Source organism: Aphelocoma coerulescens, chromosome 21 (genome assembly GCF_041296385.1).
Source record: "Aphelocoma coerulescens isolate FSJ_1873_10779 chromosome 21, UR_Acoe_1.0, whole genome shotgun sequence".
In the NCBI taxonomy this organism is placed as follows: domain Eukaryota; kingdom Metazoa; phylum Chordata; class Aves; order Passeriformes; family Corvidae; genus Aphelocoma; species Aphelocoma coerulescens.
Window position 1 is genome coordinate 366,500 of NC_091034.1, and position 15,862 is coordinate 382,361.

The following is a 15,862-nucleotide window of genomic DNA, read 5'->3' on the forward strand; positions in this document are numbered from 1 at the left end:
CAGGGGCTGAGCCCCCGCGGGCTCGGTGCACGAGTGGGGGGCGATCCCAGGGCACCCGGGGGCTGGGGAGCAGGGGCTGAGCACCGGGGGGGGGGGGGGGACAGCGTGGCAGAGACCCCGCACAATCAGTGCGGGTGTGGGGACAGCGACAGAGCAGCCACACGCCGGGTACACGTGTGGGGATGTGGGGCTGAGCACCCACACAATCAGTGCACATGTGGGGAGCAGCAGAGGCCCCCCCAGCACACATGGCCTAGTGCCTCAGTTTCCCCCTGCACAGGGGCTGGGCTGACACCCACGAGGGGCCTCCCCAGCCAGACCCTTTCGGGTGCTGGGTCCCCCCATCCGTGCGGGCGCGCGGCCGCGTGCCCCGTGTGCCCCCCTGTGTCCCCCCCTTGTCTCCCCGTGTTCCCCCCGTGTCCCGTCCCCCCCAGCGCCCGCCTAATCCCCGGGCGCTTGTTTGCACAGCAAAGTGCTGCTGCGACGGATTCCTGCCGGGGCCGGGGCGGGGGCACCCGCGGCGCCGCACACGCGTGTGCGCGGACCCGCGGGCACGGGGGGCACACCCAGCTGGGGCACACGCGTGTGTCGGGGCGCGGGTGTGGCGGTGCCAGCGTGTGTGCGCTGTCACCTGCGGGTGCCTGCCGTGGGTCACGCGTGGTGGTGCAAACGCGCGTGCACGGCCGGGTGTGGGCATCGCACAAAGCGCGCAGATGCGCGTGCACGGCGGCGCGCCAGCGCGCGCGCCCCCGAGACAGGCCACGCGTGTGGCAGTGCACGCTCACGTCCTGGTGCAGTCGTGTGTCACCGTGCGTGCACACCGCGGTGCGAACCCACAGCACACGCGTCCCCGTGTCCCTTCCTGCGAGTGGCAGTGGGCACACGTGTCCCCGTGTCACCGAGCACACCCGTCCCCGTGCCAGTGCACACGTGGAGCGGTGCAGACGTGTGTGCACACACTTCCCGTGTTGCTGCACACGCGTGTGCACACCACGGCTCCCTGGCACGCGCCCCCGTGCCGCACACGCGAGTCCCGGTGCCGGTGGCCCCGGTGCTGGTGGCCCCGGTGCCGGTGGCCCCAGTGCCGTGCTCTCGGTGCCGGTGCTGGTCGGTGCAGGAATGCGGAGGGTGAGATGAGCTCATCCCGCTCCCTCTTCCCGGTGACGCCACCGCACAGCCACGCGCCCCCACCCCTGTCCCCCCCCGGGGTGACGTGGCTGGACACCCGCAAGGCCGTGTCCCGCGGGTGGCCCCATCCCATGGTGGCCCCATCCCCCAGGTCACCGGCGGCGCCCGCGGCTGGGCCGATGCCTTCCCCGAGGACACGGTGGCCGATCACGTCGGGGACACACAGGGACGGCGCTACTACAGGCACCTGTCAGATGACGAGGACCTGGTGGCCTCCGGAGGTGAGCAGACCCCGGGGGGCACCAGGGTGGGTGGGTCCAGATGCCACCCTGGGTGCCACTTGCAGAGTCCCCACTGCGAATGGCGCTGGGACCTGGTGGTAAGGTGGCACTGGGTGGGTCGGTGCCGCCAGGGGTGGGTGTCACTCTGAATGGGTGTCGCTGTGGGTTGGTGTCCCATGAGTGGGTGCCACCCTGGTGCCACCATGTTGTGGCCATAGCAGATGGCACCAGGACTTGGTGGCATCTGGTGGTAAAGTGGCACCGGGTGAGAAAATGCCACCTTGGGTGAGTGTCACCATAAGTGGGTGACACAAGTGCCACTTGTGCTGTCCCCATGGCAGGTGGCACCAGGACCTGGTGCCATCTAGTGCCAGTGTGGCACTGAGTGGGTGAGCATCACCCTGGGTGAATGTCACCATGAGTGGGTGTCACCATGGGTAGATACAGCCCTGGGTGCCCCCATGTTGTCCCCAGAGCAGGTGGCACCAGGACCTGGTGGCATCTGGTAGTAAGATGTCACCAGGTGGTTGCCACCATGGGTGTGTGTCACACGTGTGAATACCCCCCTGGTGCCACCACATTGTCCCTATCATGGATGGCACTGGGATCTGGTGGCGTTTGGTGGCAAATGTGGCACTGGGTGCCACCATGGCTGGGTGGGTGTCACCGTGGGTGGGTGTCCCCGTGGGTGTTTGTCACCTTGGGTGCGTGACCACACACGTGGGGTCCCCATGGACGGTGCCACCCTCACGCCGTGCCCATGGCAGATGGCAGCGGGGAGGATGGCAGTGGTGTCCCCTGGCCACCGGCAGTCGTGACCCCAGCTCCGGACAGCGGGCTGGCACCCACCGGTAAGGGGACACTGCGGATGGCACCTGGCCCCGGGCTGGTCCCCGCTGGCACCGCTCTCAACCTCTGTCTGCTCTTCATCCTCCTCCTCCTCTTCCTCTTCCTCCTCCTCCTCCCTGGGGACAGAGCCCGGGCCCCGCCCCGCGCCCGCGGGCATGGTGGTGGCCGAGCCCGAGGACGACCCCCCAATCAGTAAGTGACACCTTTTGGGGACCTGCCTTTGCTGCACCCCCACTTTTCTTCCTGCTGTGCTTTGTTGGGTGGGATCCCAAACACGGGGGGGCACAGCTGGCGAGCAGGAGGAACATCTGGATGGGGGGGTCACAGCTGGATGAGGGTCACAGGGGAGATTTTTGGGTGTGCAGGTGCCACCCCCCCAGTTTTGACTCTCCACCCCCAACTCTGACACCCCCCACCCCCAGTTTATTTTCGGGCGCTGGTGAACTTCACCCGCAGCATCGACTACAGCTCGCGGCTGGAGGACCCTGATTCTGAGGAATTTCGGGAGATTTCGGAGGCCGTGGTGGATACGGTGAGGACTGGGGGGAGTCAGGGGGATGCTGGGGGTGGGGGGCACCCAAGGGACCACTCTGACCCCCCCTTTTCTGCCCCCCAACAGCTGGAGTCAGAGTATTACAAAGTGCCCGGGGAGCAGGTGGTCAACGTGGTCTTCATCAAGTGAGTGGGGGGTTTGGGGGGCTCTGGGGGGCCCAGAGGGTTTTGGAGGGTCAGGAGAGCAGGGGGGCAGGGGGAGCAAGGAGTCATCTGGGGAAATCTTGGGGTTCAATGAGGACGTTTTGGGGTGCAACAAGGAGCTTTTGGGAGTGCAGGGAGGTTTTGGGAATGATGGAGTCTTTGGAGGTGATGGGGAAGGTTGGAGGTGATAGGGATGTTTTGGGATGCAATGAAGGGCTTTTGGGGGGCAGTGAGGAGATTTTGGGGTGCAATGACAGTTTTGGGGTGGAACAAGGCGCTTTTGGGAGGGCAGAGAGGTTTTGGGGGTGATGGGGTGGATTGGAGGTGATGGGGATTTCTTGGGGGTGCAATGTGGACACTTTGGAGGCTCAGGGCTGATTTGGGGGTGCAGTGTGGCTATTTTGGGGTGCTGACCCCTTGTCTCCCAGGCAGCTGGACGGGGACGTGTTCGTGGAGCTGGATGTGGGCTCAGAGGGGAATGGGGACGAGGTGCAGCTCGGGGGGGTCCTGCGGGACCTGTTGGCCGGCGGCTCCATCGCCTCCTACCTCACCTCCCCCCACGGCTTCCAGTTCCGCCGCCTGGGAGCCGGTGAGCCTGGGGGAGGGCCTGGGGGGGAGCCTGAGGAGGTTGTGGGGTGCTCTGGAGCGGTTTGGGGCGGGGGGGCTCAGAGCACCACATCCCAACCCCTATTACTCCGCTGGCTCTCACGTCCTGGCTTGTGTCGGGGTGGGGGGTGTTTCGGGGTAACCCCCTGACCGTGTGTCCCCTCCCCGGCCGCAGTGACCTCCCAGCCACGTGCCTGCACTGTGGGGGAGTTCTCCTGTGGCAGCGGGGACTGTGTGGCCCTGGAATATCGCTGCGACCGCCGGCCCGACTGCCGTGATGCCTCTGATGAGGAGGGATGTGGTGAGGCAGCTCGGCACCCCTGGAACCCCCTCTGCCTCTCCCGACCCCCCCTACTCCCCACTCCCCATCCCATGGCCCCATCACTCCCCTTCAACACCCCCTTTCCTGCCTATAACCCTCTTGTCCTCTCCTTCTGCATCCCCACTTCCCCCTTTAACTGCTGTGCCCTTTTTACCCCACAGCCCCATAAACATTCCCTGCATCCCCTTTTTCCCATATATCCTCTACACTCCACTGCACCCTCATCTCCCCCCAACCCCCCCTGCACCCCATAAACACTTCCCACACCCCCTTTTCCCTCATATACCCCTCTATACCCCCCTGCACCCCCATTTCTCACTTTAATCCCCCTGCACCCGTTTTATTCCTATGCCCCCATAAACACTCCTCACACCCCTTTTTCCCTCCTATAACCCCTCTGCACCCCATTTTACCCCTACACCCCCCTCATAAACCTCCCTTGAACCCCTCCCCTCCAACCCCCCCCAAACGCTCCCTCTTCACCCCCACTCCCCCCTAAATCCCCCCATAACCCTCCTTTTACCTCCCCCAGAGCCCCCCCCACGGCCACCCCCCAGCACCGCCCGCCCAGCCACCACGCGCCCGCTGAGCACCGTCCCCGTGGGCACCACCCCGGCGTTCCCCCTGCGCCCCGTCACCCCACGCCCCTCGAAACCCGCGGCCGGGGGGTGCCAGGGGGGCGAGGCCGCCTGCAGGGACGGGCGCTGCGTGCCCCGGGATTACCTGTGCGACGGAGAGCGTGACTGCGCCGACGGCTCCGACGAGGACGCCTGCGGTGAGTCCTGGGGGCAGCGAGGGTTTGGGGGGGCTCTACCCAGACTTCGGCAAAGCCTTGGACGCTGCATCCCACGGCAAACGCCTGGGAAAGCTGGCAGCCCGTGGCTTGGGCAGGTTTGCTTTTGCTGGGCTGGGAACTGGCTGGTGGCCGGGCCCAGAGGGTGCAGGGAGATGGAGCAGTGTCCAGCTGGTGTCTGGTCACCAGGTGTGTCCCCCAGGAATCAGTGCTGGGCCCGGTCCTGTTCAGTATCTGTATTGATGGTCTGGGTGAGGGGATTGAGATCCACACCGGGTTGGGTGCAAGTGTGGATCTGCTGGAGGATGGGAGGGCTCTGCAGAGGGACCTGGACAGGCTGGATCCAGGGGCAGAATCCAGGACCGAGTCCTGCACTTTGGTCACAACAACCTCTGCAGTGCTACAGGGTGGGGACAGTGACTGGACGGTGGCCAGGTGGAAAGGGACCTGGGGGCACTGATGGACAGCTGCTGGACATGAGCCAGCTGTGCCCAGGTGTCCAAGAAGGCCAATGGCACCTGGCCTGGATCAGGAGTGGAGTGACCAGCAGGACCAGGGCAGGGATTCTTCCCCTGTACTGGGTACTGGTGAGGCCGCACCTCGAGTGCTGTGTCCAGTTCTGGGCCCCCCAGTTTAGGAAGGATACTGAGGGGCTGGAGCGTGTCCCGAGAATGGCAACAAGGCTGGTGAGGGGTCTGGAACACAAGTCCTGTGAGGAGCTGCTGAGGGAGCTGGAAAGGGGCTCAGGCTGGAGCAGAGGAGGCTCAGGGGGGACCTTGTGGCTCTGCACAAGTGCCTGACAGGAGGGGGCAGCCGGGGGGGTCGGGTTCTGCTCTCAGGGAACAGGGACAGGAGAGGACACAGCCTTAAGCTGCACCAGGTTTAGGCTGGACTTTAGGAAGAAGCTCTACATGAAAAGGGTGATTGGGCATTGGAAGGGGGTGCCCAGAGAGGTGGTGGGGTCACCGTTCCTGGAGGTGTTTAAGGAAAGCCTGGATGTGGCACTCAGTTCCATGGCCTGGGTGACAGGGTGGTGTTGGGTCACAGGTGGGACTCGATGATCTCAAAGGTCTTTTCCAACCTGATTCTGGGATTCTGGGTGCTGACTTCCCCCATGCCCCCCAGGCACCCCGTCCCCGTGCGAGCCCAATGAGTTCAAGTGTGACAATGGGCACTGCGCCCTCAAGCTCTGGCGCTGTGATGGCGAGAATGACTGCGGCGACGGCTCTGACGAGAGCGACTGCCGTGAGTACGGGGGCTCGGGATGCGCGTGGGGACATGGGGACACAGCTGACACATGGTGCCGTGACCCCCCACAGCCACCAAGGCGCCCGGCGCGGTGTGTGGACCAGCGGAATTCCGGTGCGTGTCCAGCGGGAGCTGCATCCGCGCCAGCTACCAGTGCGACAGGGAGCCCGACTGCCCCGACCGCAGCGACGAGGTTGGATGTGGTGAGTGACACCGCAGGGGACAGCTCAGCAAGGAGGGGACATGGGGACCAAGGCTGGGCTGGGGATGCTGTGCCAGGGATGCTGTGTGCAAGCTGTGGGGACACGTGGCGCTGTGGCATTGGGACGGGGACAGTGTGCCCAGGGATCCTGTCATGGCACCAGGATGGGGACTGTGTGCCCAGGCTGTCCTGGGGACACAGGGCTGGGGACGCTGTCTGAGCTGTGCCAGGGACCCTTTGCTGTAGCACCAGTCTGGGGACACTGCCCGGGGACTTTTATGCCATGACCCTGGGCTGGGGACATTGTGTCATGGTACCAGGCTGGTGACACTGTGCCTGGGGACATTGTGCCATGGTGCTGGGCTGGGGACATTGCACCCAAGAACCCCATGGCATGACACCATCCTGGCGACATTCATGGCACCAGGCGGGGGACACAGCACCCAGGGACCCTGTGCCACGGCACCGTGTTGGGGACATTGTGCCCAGGCACTCTGTGACACAGCACTGGGCTGGGGACCCTGTGCTGGGAGCTTGCCCCCAGGTGGTGCCACGCTGGGGACATGTCACAGAACCAGGTTGGGTATCGGGAACCCTCTCCCCAAGCTGGACTGGAGCGATGGTGACAAAGAACCTGTCCCCAGCTGGGTCTGGGGTGGCAGTGTCCCCATCCTCCAGTGGTGCCACACGGAGCAGGCAGTACCGGTGGCGGTGACAATGACAGGGTGGCGGTGGCAGTATCCCTGTCCCCCGGGGGTGCTGCGAGGTGTGGGTGGTGCCGGTGGCGGTGACAGTGACTGGGTGGCGGTGGCAGTGCCCCCACAGGTGGTGACGCTGCCGCGGGAGTCGGTGCAGGCAGTGCCAGGCCAGACCGTCACCTTCACCTGTGTGGCCACCGGTGTCCCCACGCCCATCGTCACCTGGCGCCTGAACTGGGGACACACCCCCAGCAGCCACAGGTGGGCGGGGCCGGGGCGGGGCCTGAGGGGTGGTTGTGGATTGGAGGGGTTGGAGGAAGGGGCGTGGCTTACCCTGGGAGGGGAGCTCGTGATTGGGTGTGGTCTGCGATGGGCGGAGCTTCCATTTGGGTGGGGCCGGTGTGGGCGGGGTCTGTGTGTTGGGGCTGAGGGGTGGCTTGGGGCGGGGCTTGGGAAGTGGGAGGAGCTTGTGACAGGCGGGGCCTTGGTAGGCGGGGCTTCCATGGGGTGGGGTTTGTGGGCGGGGCGTGGTCTCTGTGGGCGGGGCTTTGGGTGGGTTTTTGATAAATGGGCGAGGCGAACAGCCGGGGGGCTCGTACAATGGGAGGGGCCTGAGATTGGGGCGGGGCCTGGGTGTGGGGGGGTCATGCAGAGGGAATGGGCTCCTCTGCTGGGATGGGGCGCTGGGTGTGTGGGGCACCAGGTGTAATGGGTGCCAAGTGTGTGGGGCAGTGGGTGTGCGGGGTACTGGGTGCTGGGTGTGTGGGGCACTGGGTGTGCGGGGTACTGGGTGTACTGGGTGCCAGGTGTGTGGGACACTGGGTGTGCGGGGTGCTGGGTGTACTGGGTGCCTGGTGTGTGGGGTGCTGAGTGTGTGGGGTAGTGGGTGTGCGGGGCGCTGGCTGTGCGGGGCGCTGGGTGTACTGGGTGTACTGGGTGCCAGGTGTGTGGGACACTGGGTGTGCGGGGTGCTGGGTGTACTGGGTGCCTGGTGTGTGGGGTAGTGGGTGTACTGGGTGCCGGGTGTGTGGGGTGCTGGGTGTGCGGGGTACTGGGTGTACTGGGTGCCAGGTGTGTGGGGCGCTGGGTGTAATGGCTGCCTGGTGTGTGGGGCACTGGGTGTGTGGGGCACTGGGTGTGTGGGGCACTGGGTGTGTGGGGTACTGGGTGTACTGGGTGCCGGGTGTGTGGGGTGCTGGGTGTGCAGAGCCCCAGCTGTGCCGGGTGCTGTGTGCTGGGCGTGGGGTGTGTGTGGCTCCGGGCGTGCCGGGCTCTGTCTGTGCCGGGCTCTGGGTAGCAAATGTGCCACGCAGGGTGTCGATCGTGAGCGAGGCTGGGCAGGGCACCCTGACCATCCGGGACGTGAAGGAAGCCGATCAAGGCGCCTACACCTGTGAGGCCATCAACACCCTGGGCATGGTGTTCGGCATCCCCGACAGCATCCTCACTGTCACCCGCCCCGGTCAGCGGCCCCTTCCCTCCCCTCCCCATGACACCAACCCCACCGTGGTACTGTCACCATCACCCACTGTCTCATCTCCCACAGGGCCATGTCCCGAGGGTCACTTCCAGGTGACAGGGACATCCCGCTGCCTGCCCTGCTTCTGCTTCGGCGTCACCACCTCCTGCCGCGCCACCACCCGCCACCGCCACCGCCTCCACCTGCGCTTCAACCGCCCCAACGACTTCAAGGGTGAGTTGTGGGGACAGGGGACAGGGGCAGGGGACACACCAGGGGCTGAGTGTTTCCTTGCAGGTGTCAATGTGACAGTGCCGGCGGCGCCATCCGCACCGGTGCTCTCGGCCACCCAACTCCATGTGGATGTGGGCACTGAGGAATTCCAGCTCCTAGACCTGTCACGCCGCTTCCTGGCACTCGATGCCTTCTGGGCACTGCCAGAGCCCTTCCTTGGGGACAAGGTGATGCCAGGGTGGGCTCAGGGCTGGGGACACCAGTGGCACGGCTGCTGACAGCCCACTCTGCTGCCAGGTGGATGCCTACGGGGGAGCGCTGAGCTACGGGGTGCGGTACCGGCTGGGCCGGGGGCCCCCTGAGCCCACTGCCCACCCCGACGTGCTGCTGCGGGGCCACGGGCGGCAGCTGCGGGCACGTGCTGGTGACACCCAGCCAGACGTCCTCAACCAGCGGCACGTGCCCCTCACCGAGGTGGGTGTGAGAGGGGAGGGGGTTGGTGGGGATGGTGGGGAGATGATGCCGGTGGTGATGGGTGAGTGAGGCTGGTGATGGGCGGGTGATGATGATGATGGTGGTGGGTGGATGATACCAGTGGTGGTGGGGGGGTGATGCCAGTGGAGACGGGTGGGTGGTGTGATGGCAGGTGGGTGAATCCAGTGCTGGGAAGGAGATACTGATGGGTGGGTGGTGCTGGCAGCGATGATGCTGATGATGGGCACTGGTGCTGGTGGTGGCAGATGGGTGGTACCGGTGGTGGCAGGTGGGTGATGCCAGCATTACCATCACCCTGCTGTGACACCGCTGTCACTGTCCCGGCAGGACCACTGGGAGGACGAGCAGGGTGTGCCAGTGAGCCGGGAGCTGCTACTGCTGGTGCTGCAGGGGCTGGAGGGCATCTTCATCCGGGCGGTGTATGACGGGCGCATGGCCAGTGTGGGGCTCAGCGACGTAGCCATGGACATCACTAGCATTGCGGACACTGGCCTGGGGCCGGCCGGCGACATTGAGGAGTGCAGGTGACCACTGGCAGCAAGGTCATGGGCTCAGTGCCACCGCTGCTGTGATGCCACTGTGTCCTGGTTTGTGTCACCCCAAGACACACTGTCACACTGCTGTGTCCCCAGGTGCCCCGTGGGCTACACGGGGCTGTCATGCCAGCGCTGTGCCCCCCGTTTTGAGCGGGTGACGAGGGGACCCTACCTGGGAACCTGCTCTGGTTGCGGCTGCCACGGCCACTCCAGCACCTGTGACCCTGTTTTTGGGCACTGCCTGGTAAGGAGTGAGGGGTTGATGAGGTGACAAGGGGGCAGGGACACATTTCAGGGTCACCACTCCCTTGTGACATGTGTCCCCCTCCCAGAACTGCCAGCACAACACGGAGGGTCCCCAGTGCGAGAAGTGCAAACCTGGCTTCTTTGGCGATGCCACCAAGGGCACAGCCACTGCCTGTCACCCTTGTCCCTGTCCCTACACTGAGCCATCTCGCAGGTGGGTGCCAACCCCAGGGACCAGCCCCTGATGTCACCACCCTGGCATCACCGTCGTTGTCACCCACAGGTTCTCGGAGTCCTGCTTTTTGGACACAGATGGCCAGGCCACCTGCGACGCCTGCGCCCCTGGATACGCCGGCCGCCGCTGCGAGAGGTGGGTGGGGGGTCCCTCCCTGTAACCCCTCCCACCTGAGACCCCCCCACCCATCACCCACTTACCACCCACCCATCCCCTACCCATCCACAGGTGCGCCCCGGGCTATGAGGGAGACCCCATCCAGCCGGGTGGCAAGTGCACCCCGATCGGTGAGCGGGGGTGCTGGCTGGGGGGGTGGGGGGATCCCCGCACCCTTGGGTGCCCCCCACCCTCACCCTCGCTGCCCGCAGGCCAGGAGCTCGTCAAGTGCGATGCCCGCGGGGGCCAGGACGAGGCAGGTGGCACCTGTCGCTGCAAGGTGAGGGCAGGGGGCTGGGGGGACAGTGGGGCAATATTGGGGGGAGCAATGGGGGGCTGGATGCTGCCATCCCCCACTGCACCAGTCTGGTCCCAGGTACCCAGTCCCTGCCCTAACACCCATCCTACCTGTGCCCCATAGTGCCCAGTCCAGCCCCCACTCAGATCCCCTGAGGCAACCAGTCCTGCCCCCCAAAGCTCCAAGTCCCACCCCCCATAGCTCCCAGTGCGATCCCTGGGGTACCCAGTCCAATCCACCCAGCACCGACCCCACCCCCTGCCCCATGGCACCCAGTCCAACCCCCCAGCAGGACCCACTCCAGTCCCCCATAACACTCAGCCTGACCCCTGTGACACCCAGTCTGGTCCCTGGGGTACCCAGTCCCACCAATGCCCCCAGCCCCCATCCCACCCACTGCACCCAGTCCCCCCCATTGCCCCGCTGACCCCTGCCTGCCCTGTGCCCCCAGCCCAACGTCCGTGGCCGGCTCTGCGACTCCTGCGCCGCTGGCACCTTCCACCTGAGCGCTGCCAACCCCGCGGGCTGCCTGCCCTGCTTCTGCATGGGACTGTCCCGCTCCTGCGCCAGCTCCGCCTGGCACCGCCACCAGGTACCCTGTGGCCCGGGACAGGCCGTGCCAGACCGTGCCATCCTGTACCACGTCGTGCCGTGTCTCGTCGTTGTGTTGATGTGTCATTCCATGGCTTGCCATGCCGTGCCACCGGAGTGCCATGTTGTGCCATGCTGTGCCACAATGTCATGTCACCTGTGCCATGTCATACCACGCCGTGTGGTGCCTTGTCATGCCTTGTCATGCCGTTATGTGCCGTGTAGTGCTGTGCCATACAACCTACGTGTTGTGCCTTGTCATGCCATGTAGTGCCGTGCTGTGCCATGTAGTGCCATGCTGTGCCACACCATGCCCACCACGATCCTTCCCGCAGGTGCTGCTCAGCTCTGAGGACTCGGCGCCGCTGCCCCTGGCCAACATGTCAGGCACGTGGCTGGAGGGGGCCGTGCCACACTTCGTGTCGCCGCGGGAGCTGCGCTTCGACGCCTTCCAGGAGCTGCCACGGGGTGTCCACTACTGGGTGCTGCCTGCACCCTTCACCGGGGACAAGGTGACACGGCCACTCCAAGGGACGCCTCTGAGCCTCTCCCTGTCCCCACCACCCAGTTCAGGGGGTAGGTGACCCTGAGCCATGCTGGCTGTCCCTTCAGGTGACAGCGTACGGCGGGGAGCTGCGGTACACGGTGACACACCGGGCCCTGGCGGGCACTCCCCTGCTCCCCGGGCACCCTGATGTCCTGCTCCAGGGCAACGGGATCTTCCTGGAGCACTTCTCCAGTGCCAGGCCCCCAGCCGGTGTCCCCACTGCTGTCACTGTGCCCATCCGTGAGGTGAGAGCGGTCCCTGTGTGGCACTCAGCAAGAGGGGTCGTGGAGGGAGGGGATCAGACTGGGTGCTGGGGAGGGGTTGGTCTGAGACCCCCAGGGGTCAGACTGGGCACCATGGGGAGGTCACCCTGGGCGCCCTGGGGGCCGGGCTGGGTGCAGTGGGGGATAGCGGCCCCCACGTCACCCCGGTGCGGCACAGGGCGCCTGGCGCCGCGCAGACGGGCGTGATGCCACCCGCGAACACCTCCTGATGGCCCTGGCCGACGTGGACCTGTTCATGATCCGCGCGTCCTACTCGGAGCAGCCAGAGGAGAGCAGGTGGGTTCCTTGTGGGGTCAGGAGGGGACACAGGGCGGTGGCAGGGCAGTGCTGACCCCCTCTGGCCCCGCAGACTGGCCGACGTCACCCTGGACGTGGCAGTGCCACACGCCACCGGCCGCCCGCCCGCGCTGGAGGTGGAGGATTGCGCCTGCCCCCCTGGGTACCGCGGGGCCTCGTGCCAGGTGAGACTCTCGGGTCCCCTCACTGCCACCATGGGGATGCTGAGCCGTGTCCCACCCCCCTGCCACTGTGTCCCCTCCAGGACTGTGACACCGGCTACACCCGCAGCACCGCCGGGCTCTACCTGGGCACCTGCGAGCCGTGCCAGTGCCACGGCCACGCCAGCGAGTGCCACCCTGACACCGGCGTCTGCCAGGTCAGCTGGGGACAGCCAGGGGACACCCTGGGGACCCCCATGGCAAGGACACAAATGCCATCAGCCCCTTTCTTTACAGGGCTGCCGGGATCACACGGAGGGTCCCCAGTGTGACAAGTGCCAACCCGGCTACTACGGCGATGCCACCCGGGGCACCCCGGGCGACTGCCAGCCCTGTCCCTGCCATGGACCCCATGGGGACACCCAGTAGGTGCCATTCCACGGTCTGTCACATCCCTGAGGACACTGATGGGGTGTCACCTGTCCCTTTGTCCCCTCCACAGGGTGACCAAGATGTGTTTTGAGGACACGGACGGGCAGCCCACATGCAGTGCCTGTGCCCCAGGACACAGCGGCCGCCTCTGCGAGAGGTGACAGGGACACCAGGGTGGGATGGGGGGTGTTTTTGGGGTGAACGCCCCTCTCACTGCCTCATTTGGGTTTGTCCCACCGCAGGTGCTCGGCCGGGTACGTGGGGGACCCGCTGCGGGGAGAGCCGTGCCGAGGTGAGCGTCACGGGGTGGGGACCAAGTGCTGTCCCCTGTGGTGGCAGTAAGGGGGGCTGTGGCTGACTGTGTGTCACCCCTCAGTGCCCAGTGTTCCCGGCGGGCAGTGCCAGTGTGACCCACGCGGCAGCACCGGTGAGGGCTGCGACACCAACGGGCAGTGCCGCTGCAAGGTGAGCCTTGTGTGTGTGTCCCCAGCCCCGGGAGGGGTGACAGGGCCATGTCACCATGCTGTGTTTCCCCCCAGGCCAACGTGGAGGGTCCCCACTGTGCCACGTGCCGTCCCCACCACTTCCACCTGAGCGGGGATGAGCCAGCCGGGTGCCTGCCCTGCTTTTGCATGGGCATCGTCCAGCACTGCACCAGTACCTCCTACGCCCGTGCCACCGTGAGTGTCCCCTCTTGTCCCCACGTGTCCCCAGGGTGTCCCCAAGTGTCTCTGACCCCGCTCACCCCTCGATCCCACAGATCCAGACATCCTTTGCCCCGGGGGATGCCCAGGGGTTCGCCCTGGTGAACCGCCAGCGCAGCACCCGTGTGGGCAGCGGCTTTGGGGTGCAGCCAGGGCACCCCCAGCCCCACCTGACCTACGAGCGCTTTGGGGAGCTGCCCCCTGACTCCTACTACTGGCAGCTGCCACCCCCCTACCAGGGGGACAAGGTAACGGGGTGACCCCTGGGGGACAGGGTGTCCATGGAGCCTTGGGAATGCCCCGCCAGGGGCTGCACCCCTTCCCCATGGGCACCCTGGGCACTGTCCGGGAGGTGGACACAGCCTCCTTGTCTCTGCCCTTCTCTTTCCCTTTCCCCCTTAGGCTTTTCCCCTTTCCCTCCCCTTTTTCCTCTTTTCACCGTGTCTTTTTCCCCTTTGCCCCTTCTCCTTTCCCTTTCCCCATAATTTTTGCCTTCCTCATCCCTGTCCTGTGCCATCCCCTGTCCCCATCATCACCCCCATTCTTTTCTTTCTCCTCTTTCCCCATCCCCTCCCCTCCCCATCCTCTTCCCTTCCTTATCCCTATCCTCTTTCTTTCCCCTTTCCCCTCTCCCTTTTCCCATCCCTCTCCTCTTCCTCATCCCTATTTCATCTTATCACCTTCCCCATCCCCATCCCTGTCCCCATCGTGCCCATCCTCTTCCCTGTGCCCATCCCATCCCACCTCATCCCATCCCTTCCCTTTCCTACTCCAATCCCAATCCCAATCTTGCCCATATCCCGGTGCAGGTGGGCTCCTATGGGGGTCGGCTCCGCTACACCCTGACCTACACCCCAGGGGGGCAGGGAGCTCCCCTGCCCGACGCTGACATCCAGATCACGGTAAGGGGGTGCTGGCTGGGGTGGCACAGGGACACACTGGGTGACGCCAGGACCCCCTGACCCCCTTGTCCCCTTGTCCCCAGGGCAATGACATCACACTGGTGGCCTACCAGCCCGACCTGCCCCCGCGGACCCCCCAGGCCTTCGAGATCATTTTTCGGGAGGTAGGAGGTGGTGGGAGGCTTTTGTCCGTGATGTTCCCCTGTCCCAGAGTGTGTTCCCTGCTAAGCCCCTGTTCCTGCAGCAATACTGGCAGCGGCCGGATGGGCAGCCAGCGACGCGGGAGCACCTGCTGATGGCACTGGCCGACCTGGACGAGATCCTCATCCGAGCCACCTACTCCACCAGCACGGCCGCAGCTGCCATTGCCGACGTGGCCATGGACACAGCCGTGCCCCCCCAGCCCGGCTTGCCCCCGGCCCTCGAGGTGGAGGAATGTCGCTGTCCCCCTGGGTACCACGGGCTCTCCTGCCAGGTGAGCCCAGCCCCTCCCAGTGTCACTGCATCACTCCCATCACCTCCCTACCCTCCTTCCCAGTACCTCCTCATCATCCCCCCGATCACCCCTCAGCATCCCCCCCATCAATCCAGTAAGACCCTCCATCACCACCATCACTCCTTTCATCATTGTCCCCATCATCAACTCCAGCATCCCCCACCACCCCAGCCTCCCCCCGTCATGCCCAGTATCACATTCCGTCATCCCTCCAGCATCCTCCGTCATCATCCTTCCATCATCTCATCTGCCTATCAAACCCACCGTCACCCTGTCAGCTTCACCTGCATCACCGCTTCATTCTCCCCCCCAGTATCACCCCCTCATCACCTTCCATCATCATCCCTCCATCAGTGTACCATCATCACCATCAGTAGTCCCATCATTGCCCATCAGCCCCCAGCATCCCCCCATCATCCCCAGGATCACCCCCATCACCCTCATCACCCCTTCAGCATCTCCCCAGTGTCACCCCGTCACTCTTCATCATCCCCCAGCACCCCCATCACCCATCTGTCCCCCAAGCCCCCTCTTTCCCCCTCCCCAGGCCCCTTCCCCAGGCTCTGGGGGTCCCAACGCTGTCCCTTCCCGCAGGACTGTGCCCCCGGGTACACGCGCACCGGCGGGGGGCTGTACCTGGGGCACTGCGAGTTGTGCGAGTGCAACGGCCACTCCGAGAGCTGCCACCCCGAGAGCGGCGCCTGCTCCGTAAGGCCCCACATTCCGAATGTTTCTGGGGGGGCTGTGGTGTCATCCCAGCCGGGACACCCCCAATTTGTGCCCCCACTATCCCCCAGGGCTGCTTGCACAACACAGCAGGGGACTTCTGTGACCAATGTGCCCCTGGCTTCTACGGAGACGCCACCGCCGGGACCCCCGAGGACTGCCAGCCCTGTGCCTGTCCCCTCCCGTACCCCGAGAACCAGTGGGTGCCTGCACTGCGGTGGGGGTGCCAGGCTGGGGGTGCCAGGGAAGGGATGTGCCCTC

At 65.5% G+C, this 15,862-nt stretch overlaps 1 protein-coding gene across 1 annotated transcript in view; it reads left to right on the plus strand.

Annotated features, from left to right (window-relative positions):
- Positions 1–15,862, plus strand: part of HSPG2 (heparan sulfate proteoglycan 2) — a 40,766-nt gene that overhangs the window by 3,885 nt on the left and 21,019 nt on the right. Inside the window, exons 2-38 of the mRNA XM_069034771.1 lie at positions 1,280–1,409; positions 2,177–2,260; positions 2,681–2,790; positions 2,878–2,936; positions 3,383–3,543; positions 3,736–3,861; positions 4,415–4,657; positions 5,801–5,920; positions 5,995–6,126; positions 6,940–7,084; positions 8,137–8,285; positions 8,370–8,516; positions 8,580–8,743; positions 8,814–8,990; positions 9,339–9,535; positions 9,644–9,791; positions 9,880–10,007; positions 10,077–10,163; positions 10,257–10,315; positions 10,397–10,464; positions 10,934–11,074; positions 11,409–11,585; positions 11,686–11,865; positions 12,062–12,180; positions 12,254–12,365; positions 12,446–12,559; positions 12,639–12,766; positions 12,844–12,930; positions 13,016–13,065; positions 13,150–13,238; positions 13,313–13,453; positions 13,534–13,725; positions 14,287–14,379; positions 14,463–14,543; positions 14,624–14,854; positions 15,470–15,583; positions 15,673–15,800. Coding sequence (XP_068890872.1) covers positions 1,280–1,409; positions 2,177–2,260; positions 2,681–2,790; positions 2,878–2,936; positions 3,383–3,543; positions 3,736–3,861; positions 4,415–4,657; positions 5,801–5,920; positions 5,995–6,126; positions 6,940–7,084; positions 8,137–8,285; positions 8,370–8,516; positions 8,580–8,743; positions 8,814–8,990; positions 9,339–9,535; positions 9,644–9,791; positions 9,880–10,007; positions 10,077–10,163; positions 10,257–10,315; positions 10,397–10,464; positions 10,934–11,074; positions 11,409–11,585; positions 11,686–11,865; positions 12,062–12,180; positions 12,254–12,365; positions 12,446–12,559; positions 12,639–12,766; positions 12,844–12,930; positions 13,016–13,065; positions 13,150–13,238; positions 13,313–13,453; positions 13,534–13,725; positions 14,287–14,379; positions 14,463–14,543; positions 14,624–14,854; positions 15,470–15,583; positions 15,673–15,800 — 4,811 coding nt within the window. The remainder of the gene's footprint in view (positions 1–1,279; positions 1,410–2,176; positions 2,261–2,680; positions 2,791–2,877; positions 2,937–3,382; positions 3,544–3,735; positions 3,862–4,414; positions 4,658–5,800; positions 5,921–5,994; positions 6,127–6,939; positions 7,085–8,136; positions 8,286–8,369; positions 8,517–8,579; positions 8,744–8,813; positions 8,991–9,338; positions 9,536–9,643; positions 9,792–9,879; positions 10,008–10,076; positions 10,164–10,256; positions 10,316–10,396; positions 10,465–10,933; positions 11,075–11,408; positions 11,586–11,685; positions 11,866–12,061; positions 12,181–12,253; positions 12,366–12,445; positions 12,560–12,638; positions 12,767–12,843; positions 12,931–13,015; positions 13,066–13,149; positions 13,239–13,312; positions 13,454–13,533; positions 13,726–14,286; positions 14,380–14,462; positions 14,544–14,623; positions 14,855–15,469; positions 15,584–15,672; positions 15,801–15,862) is intronic.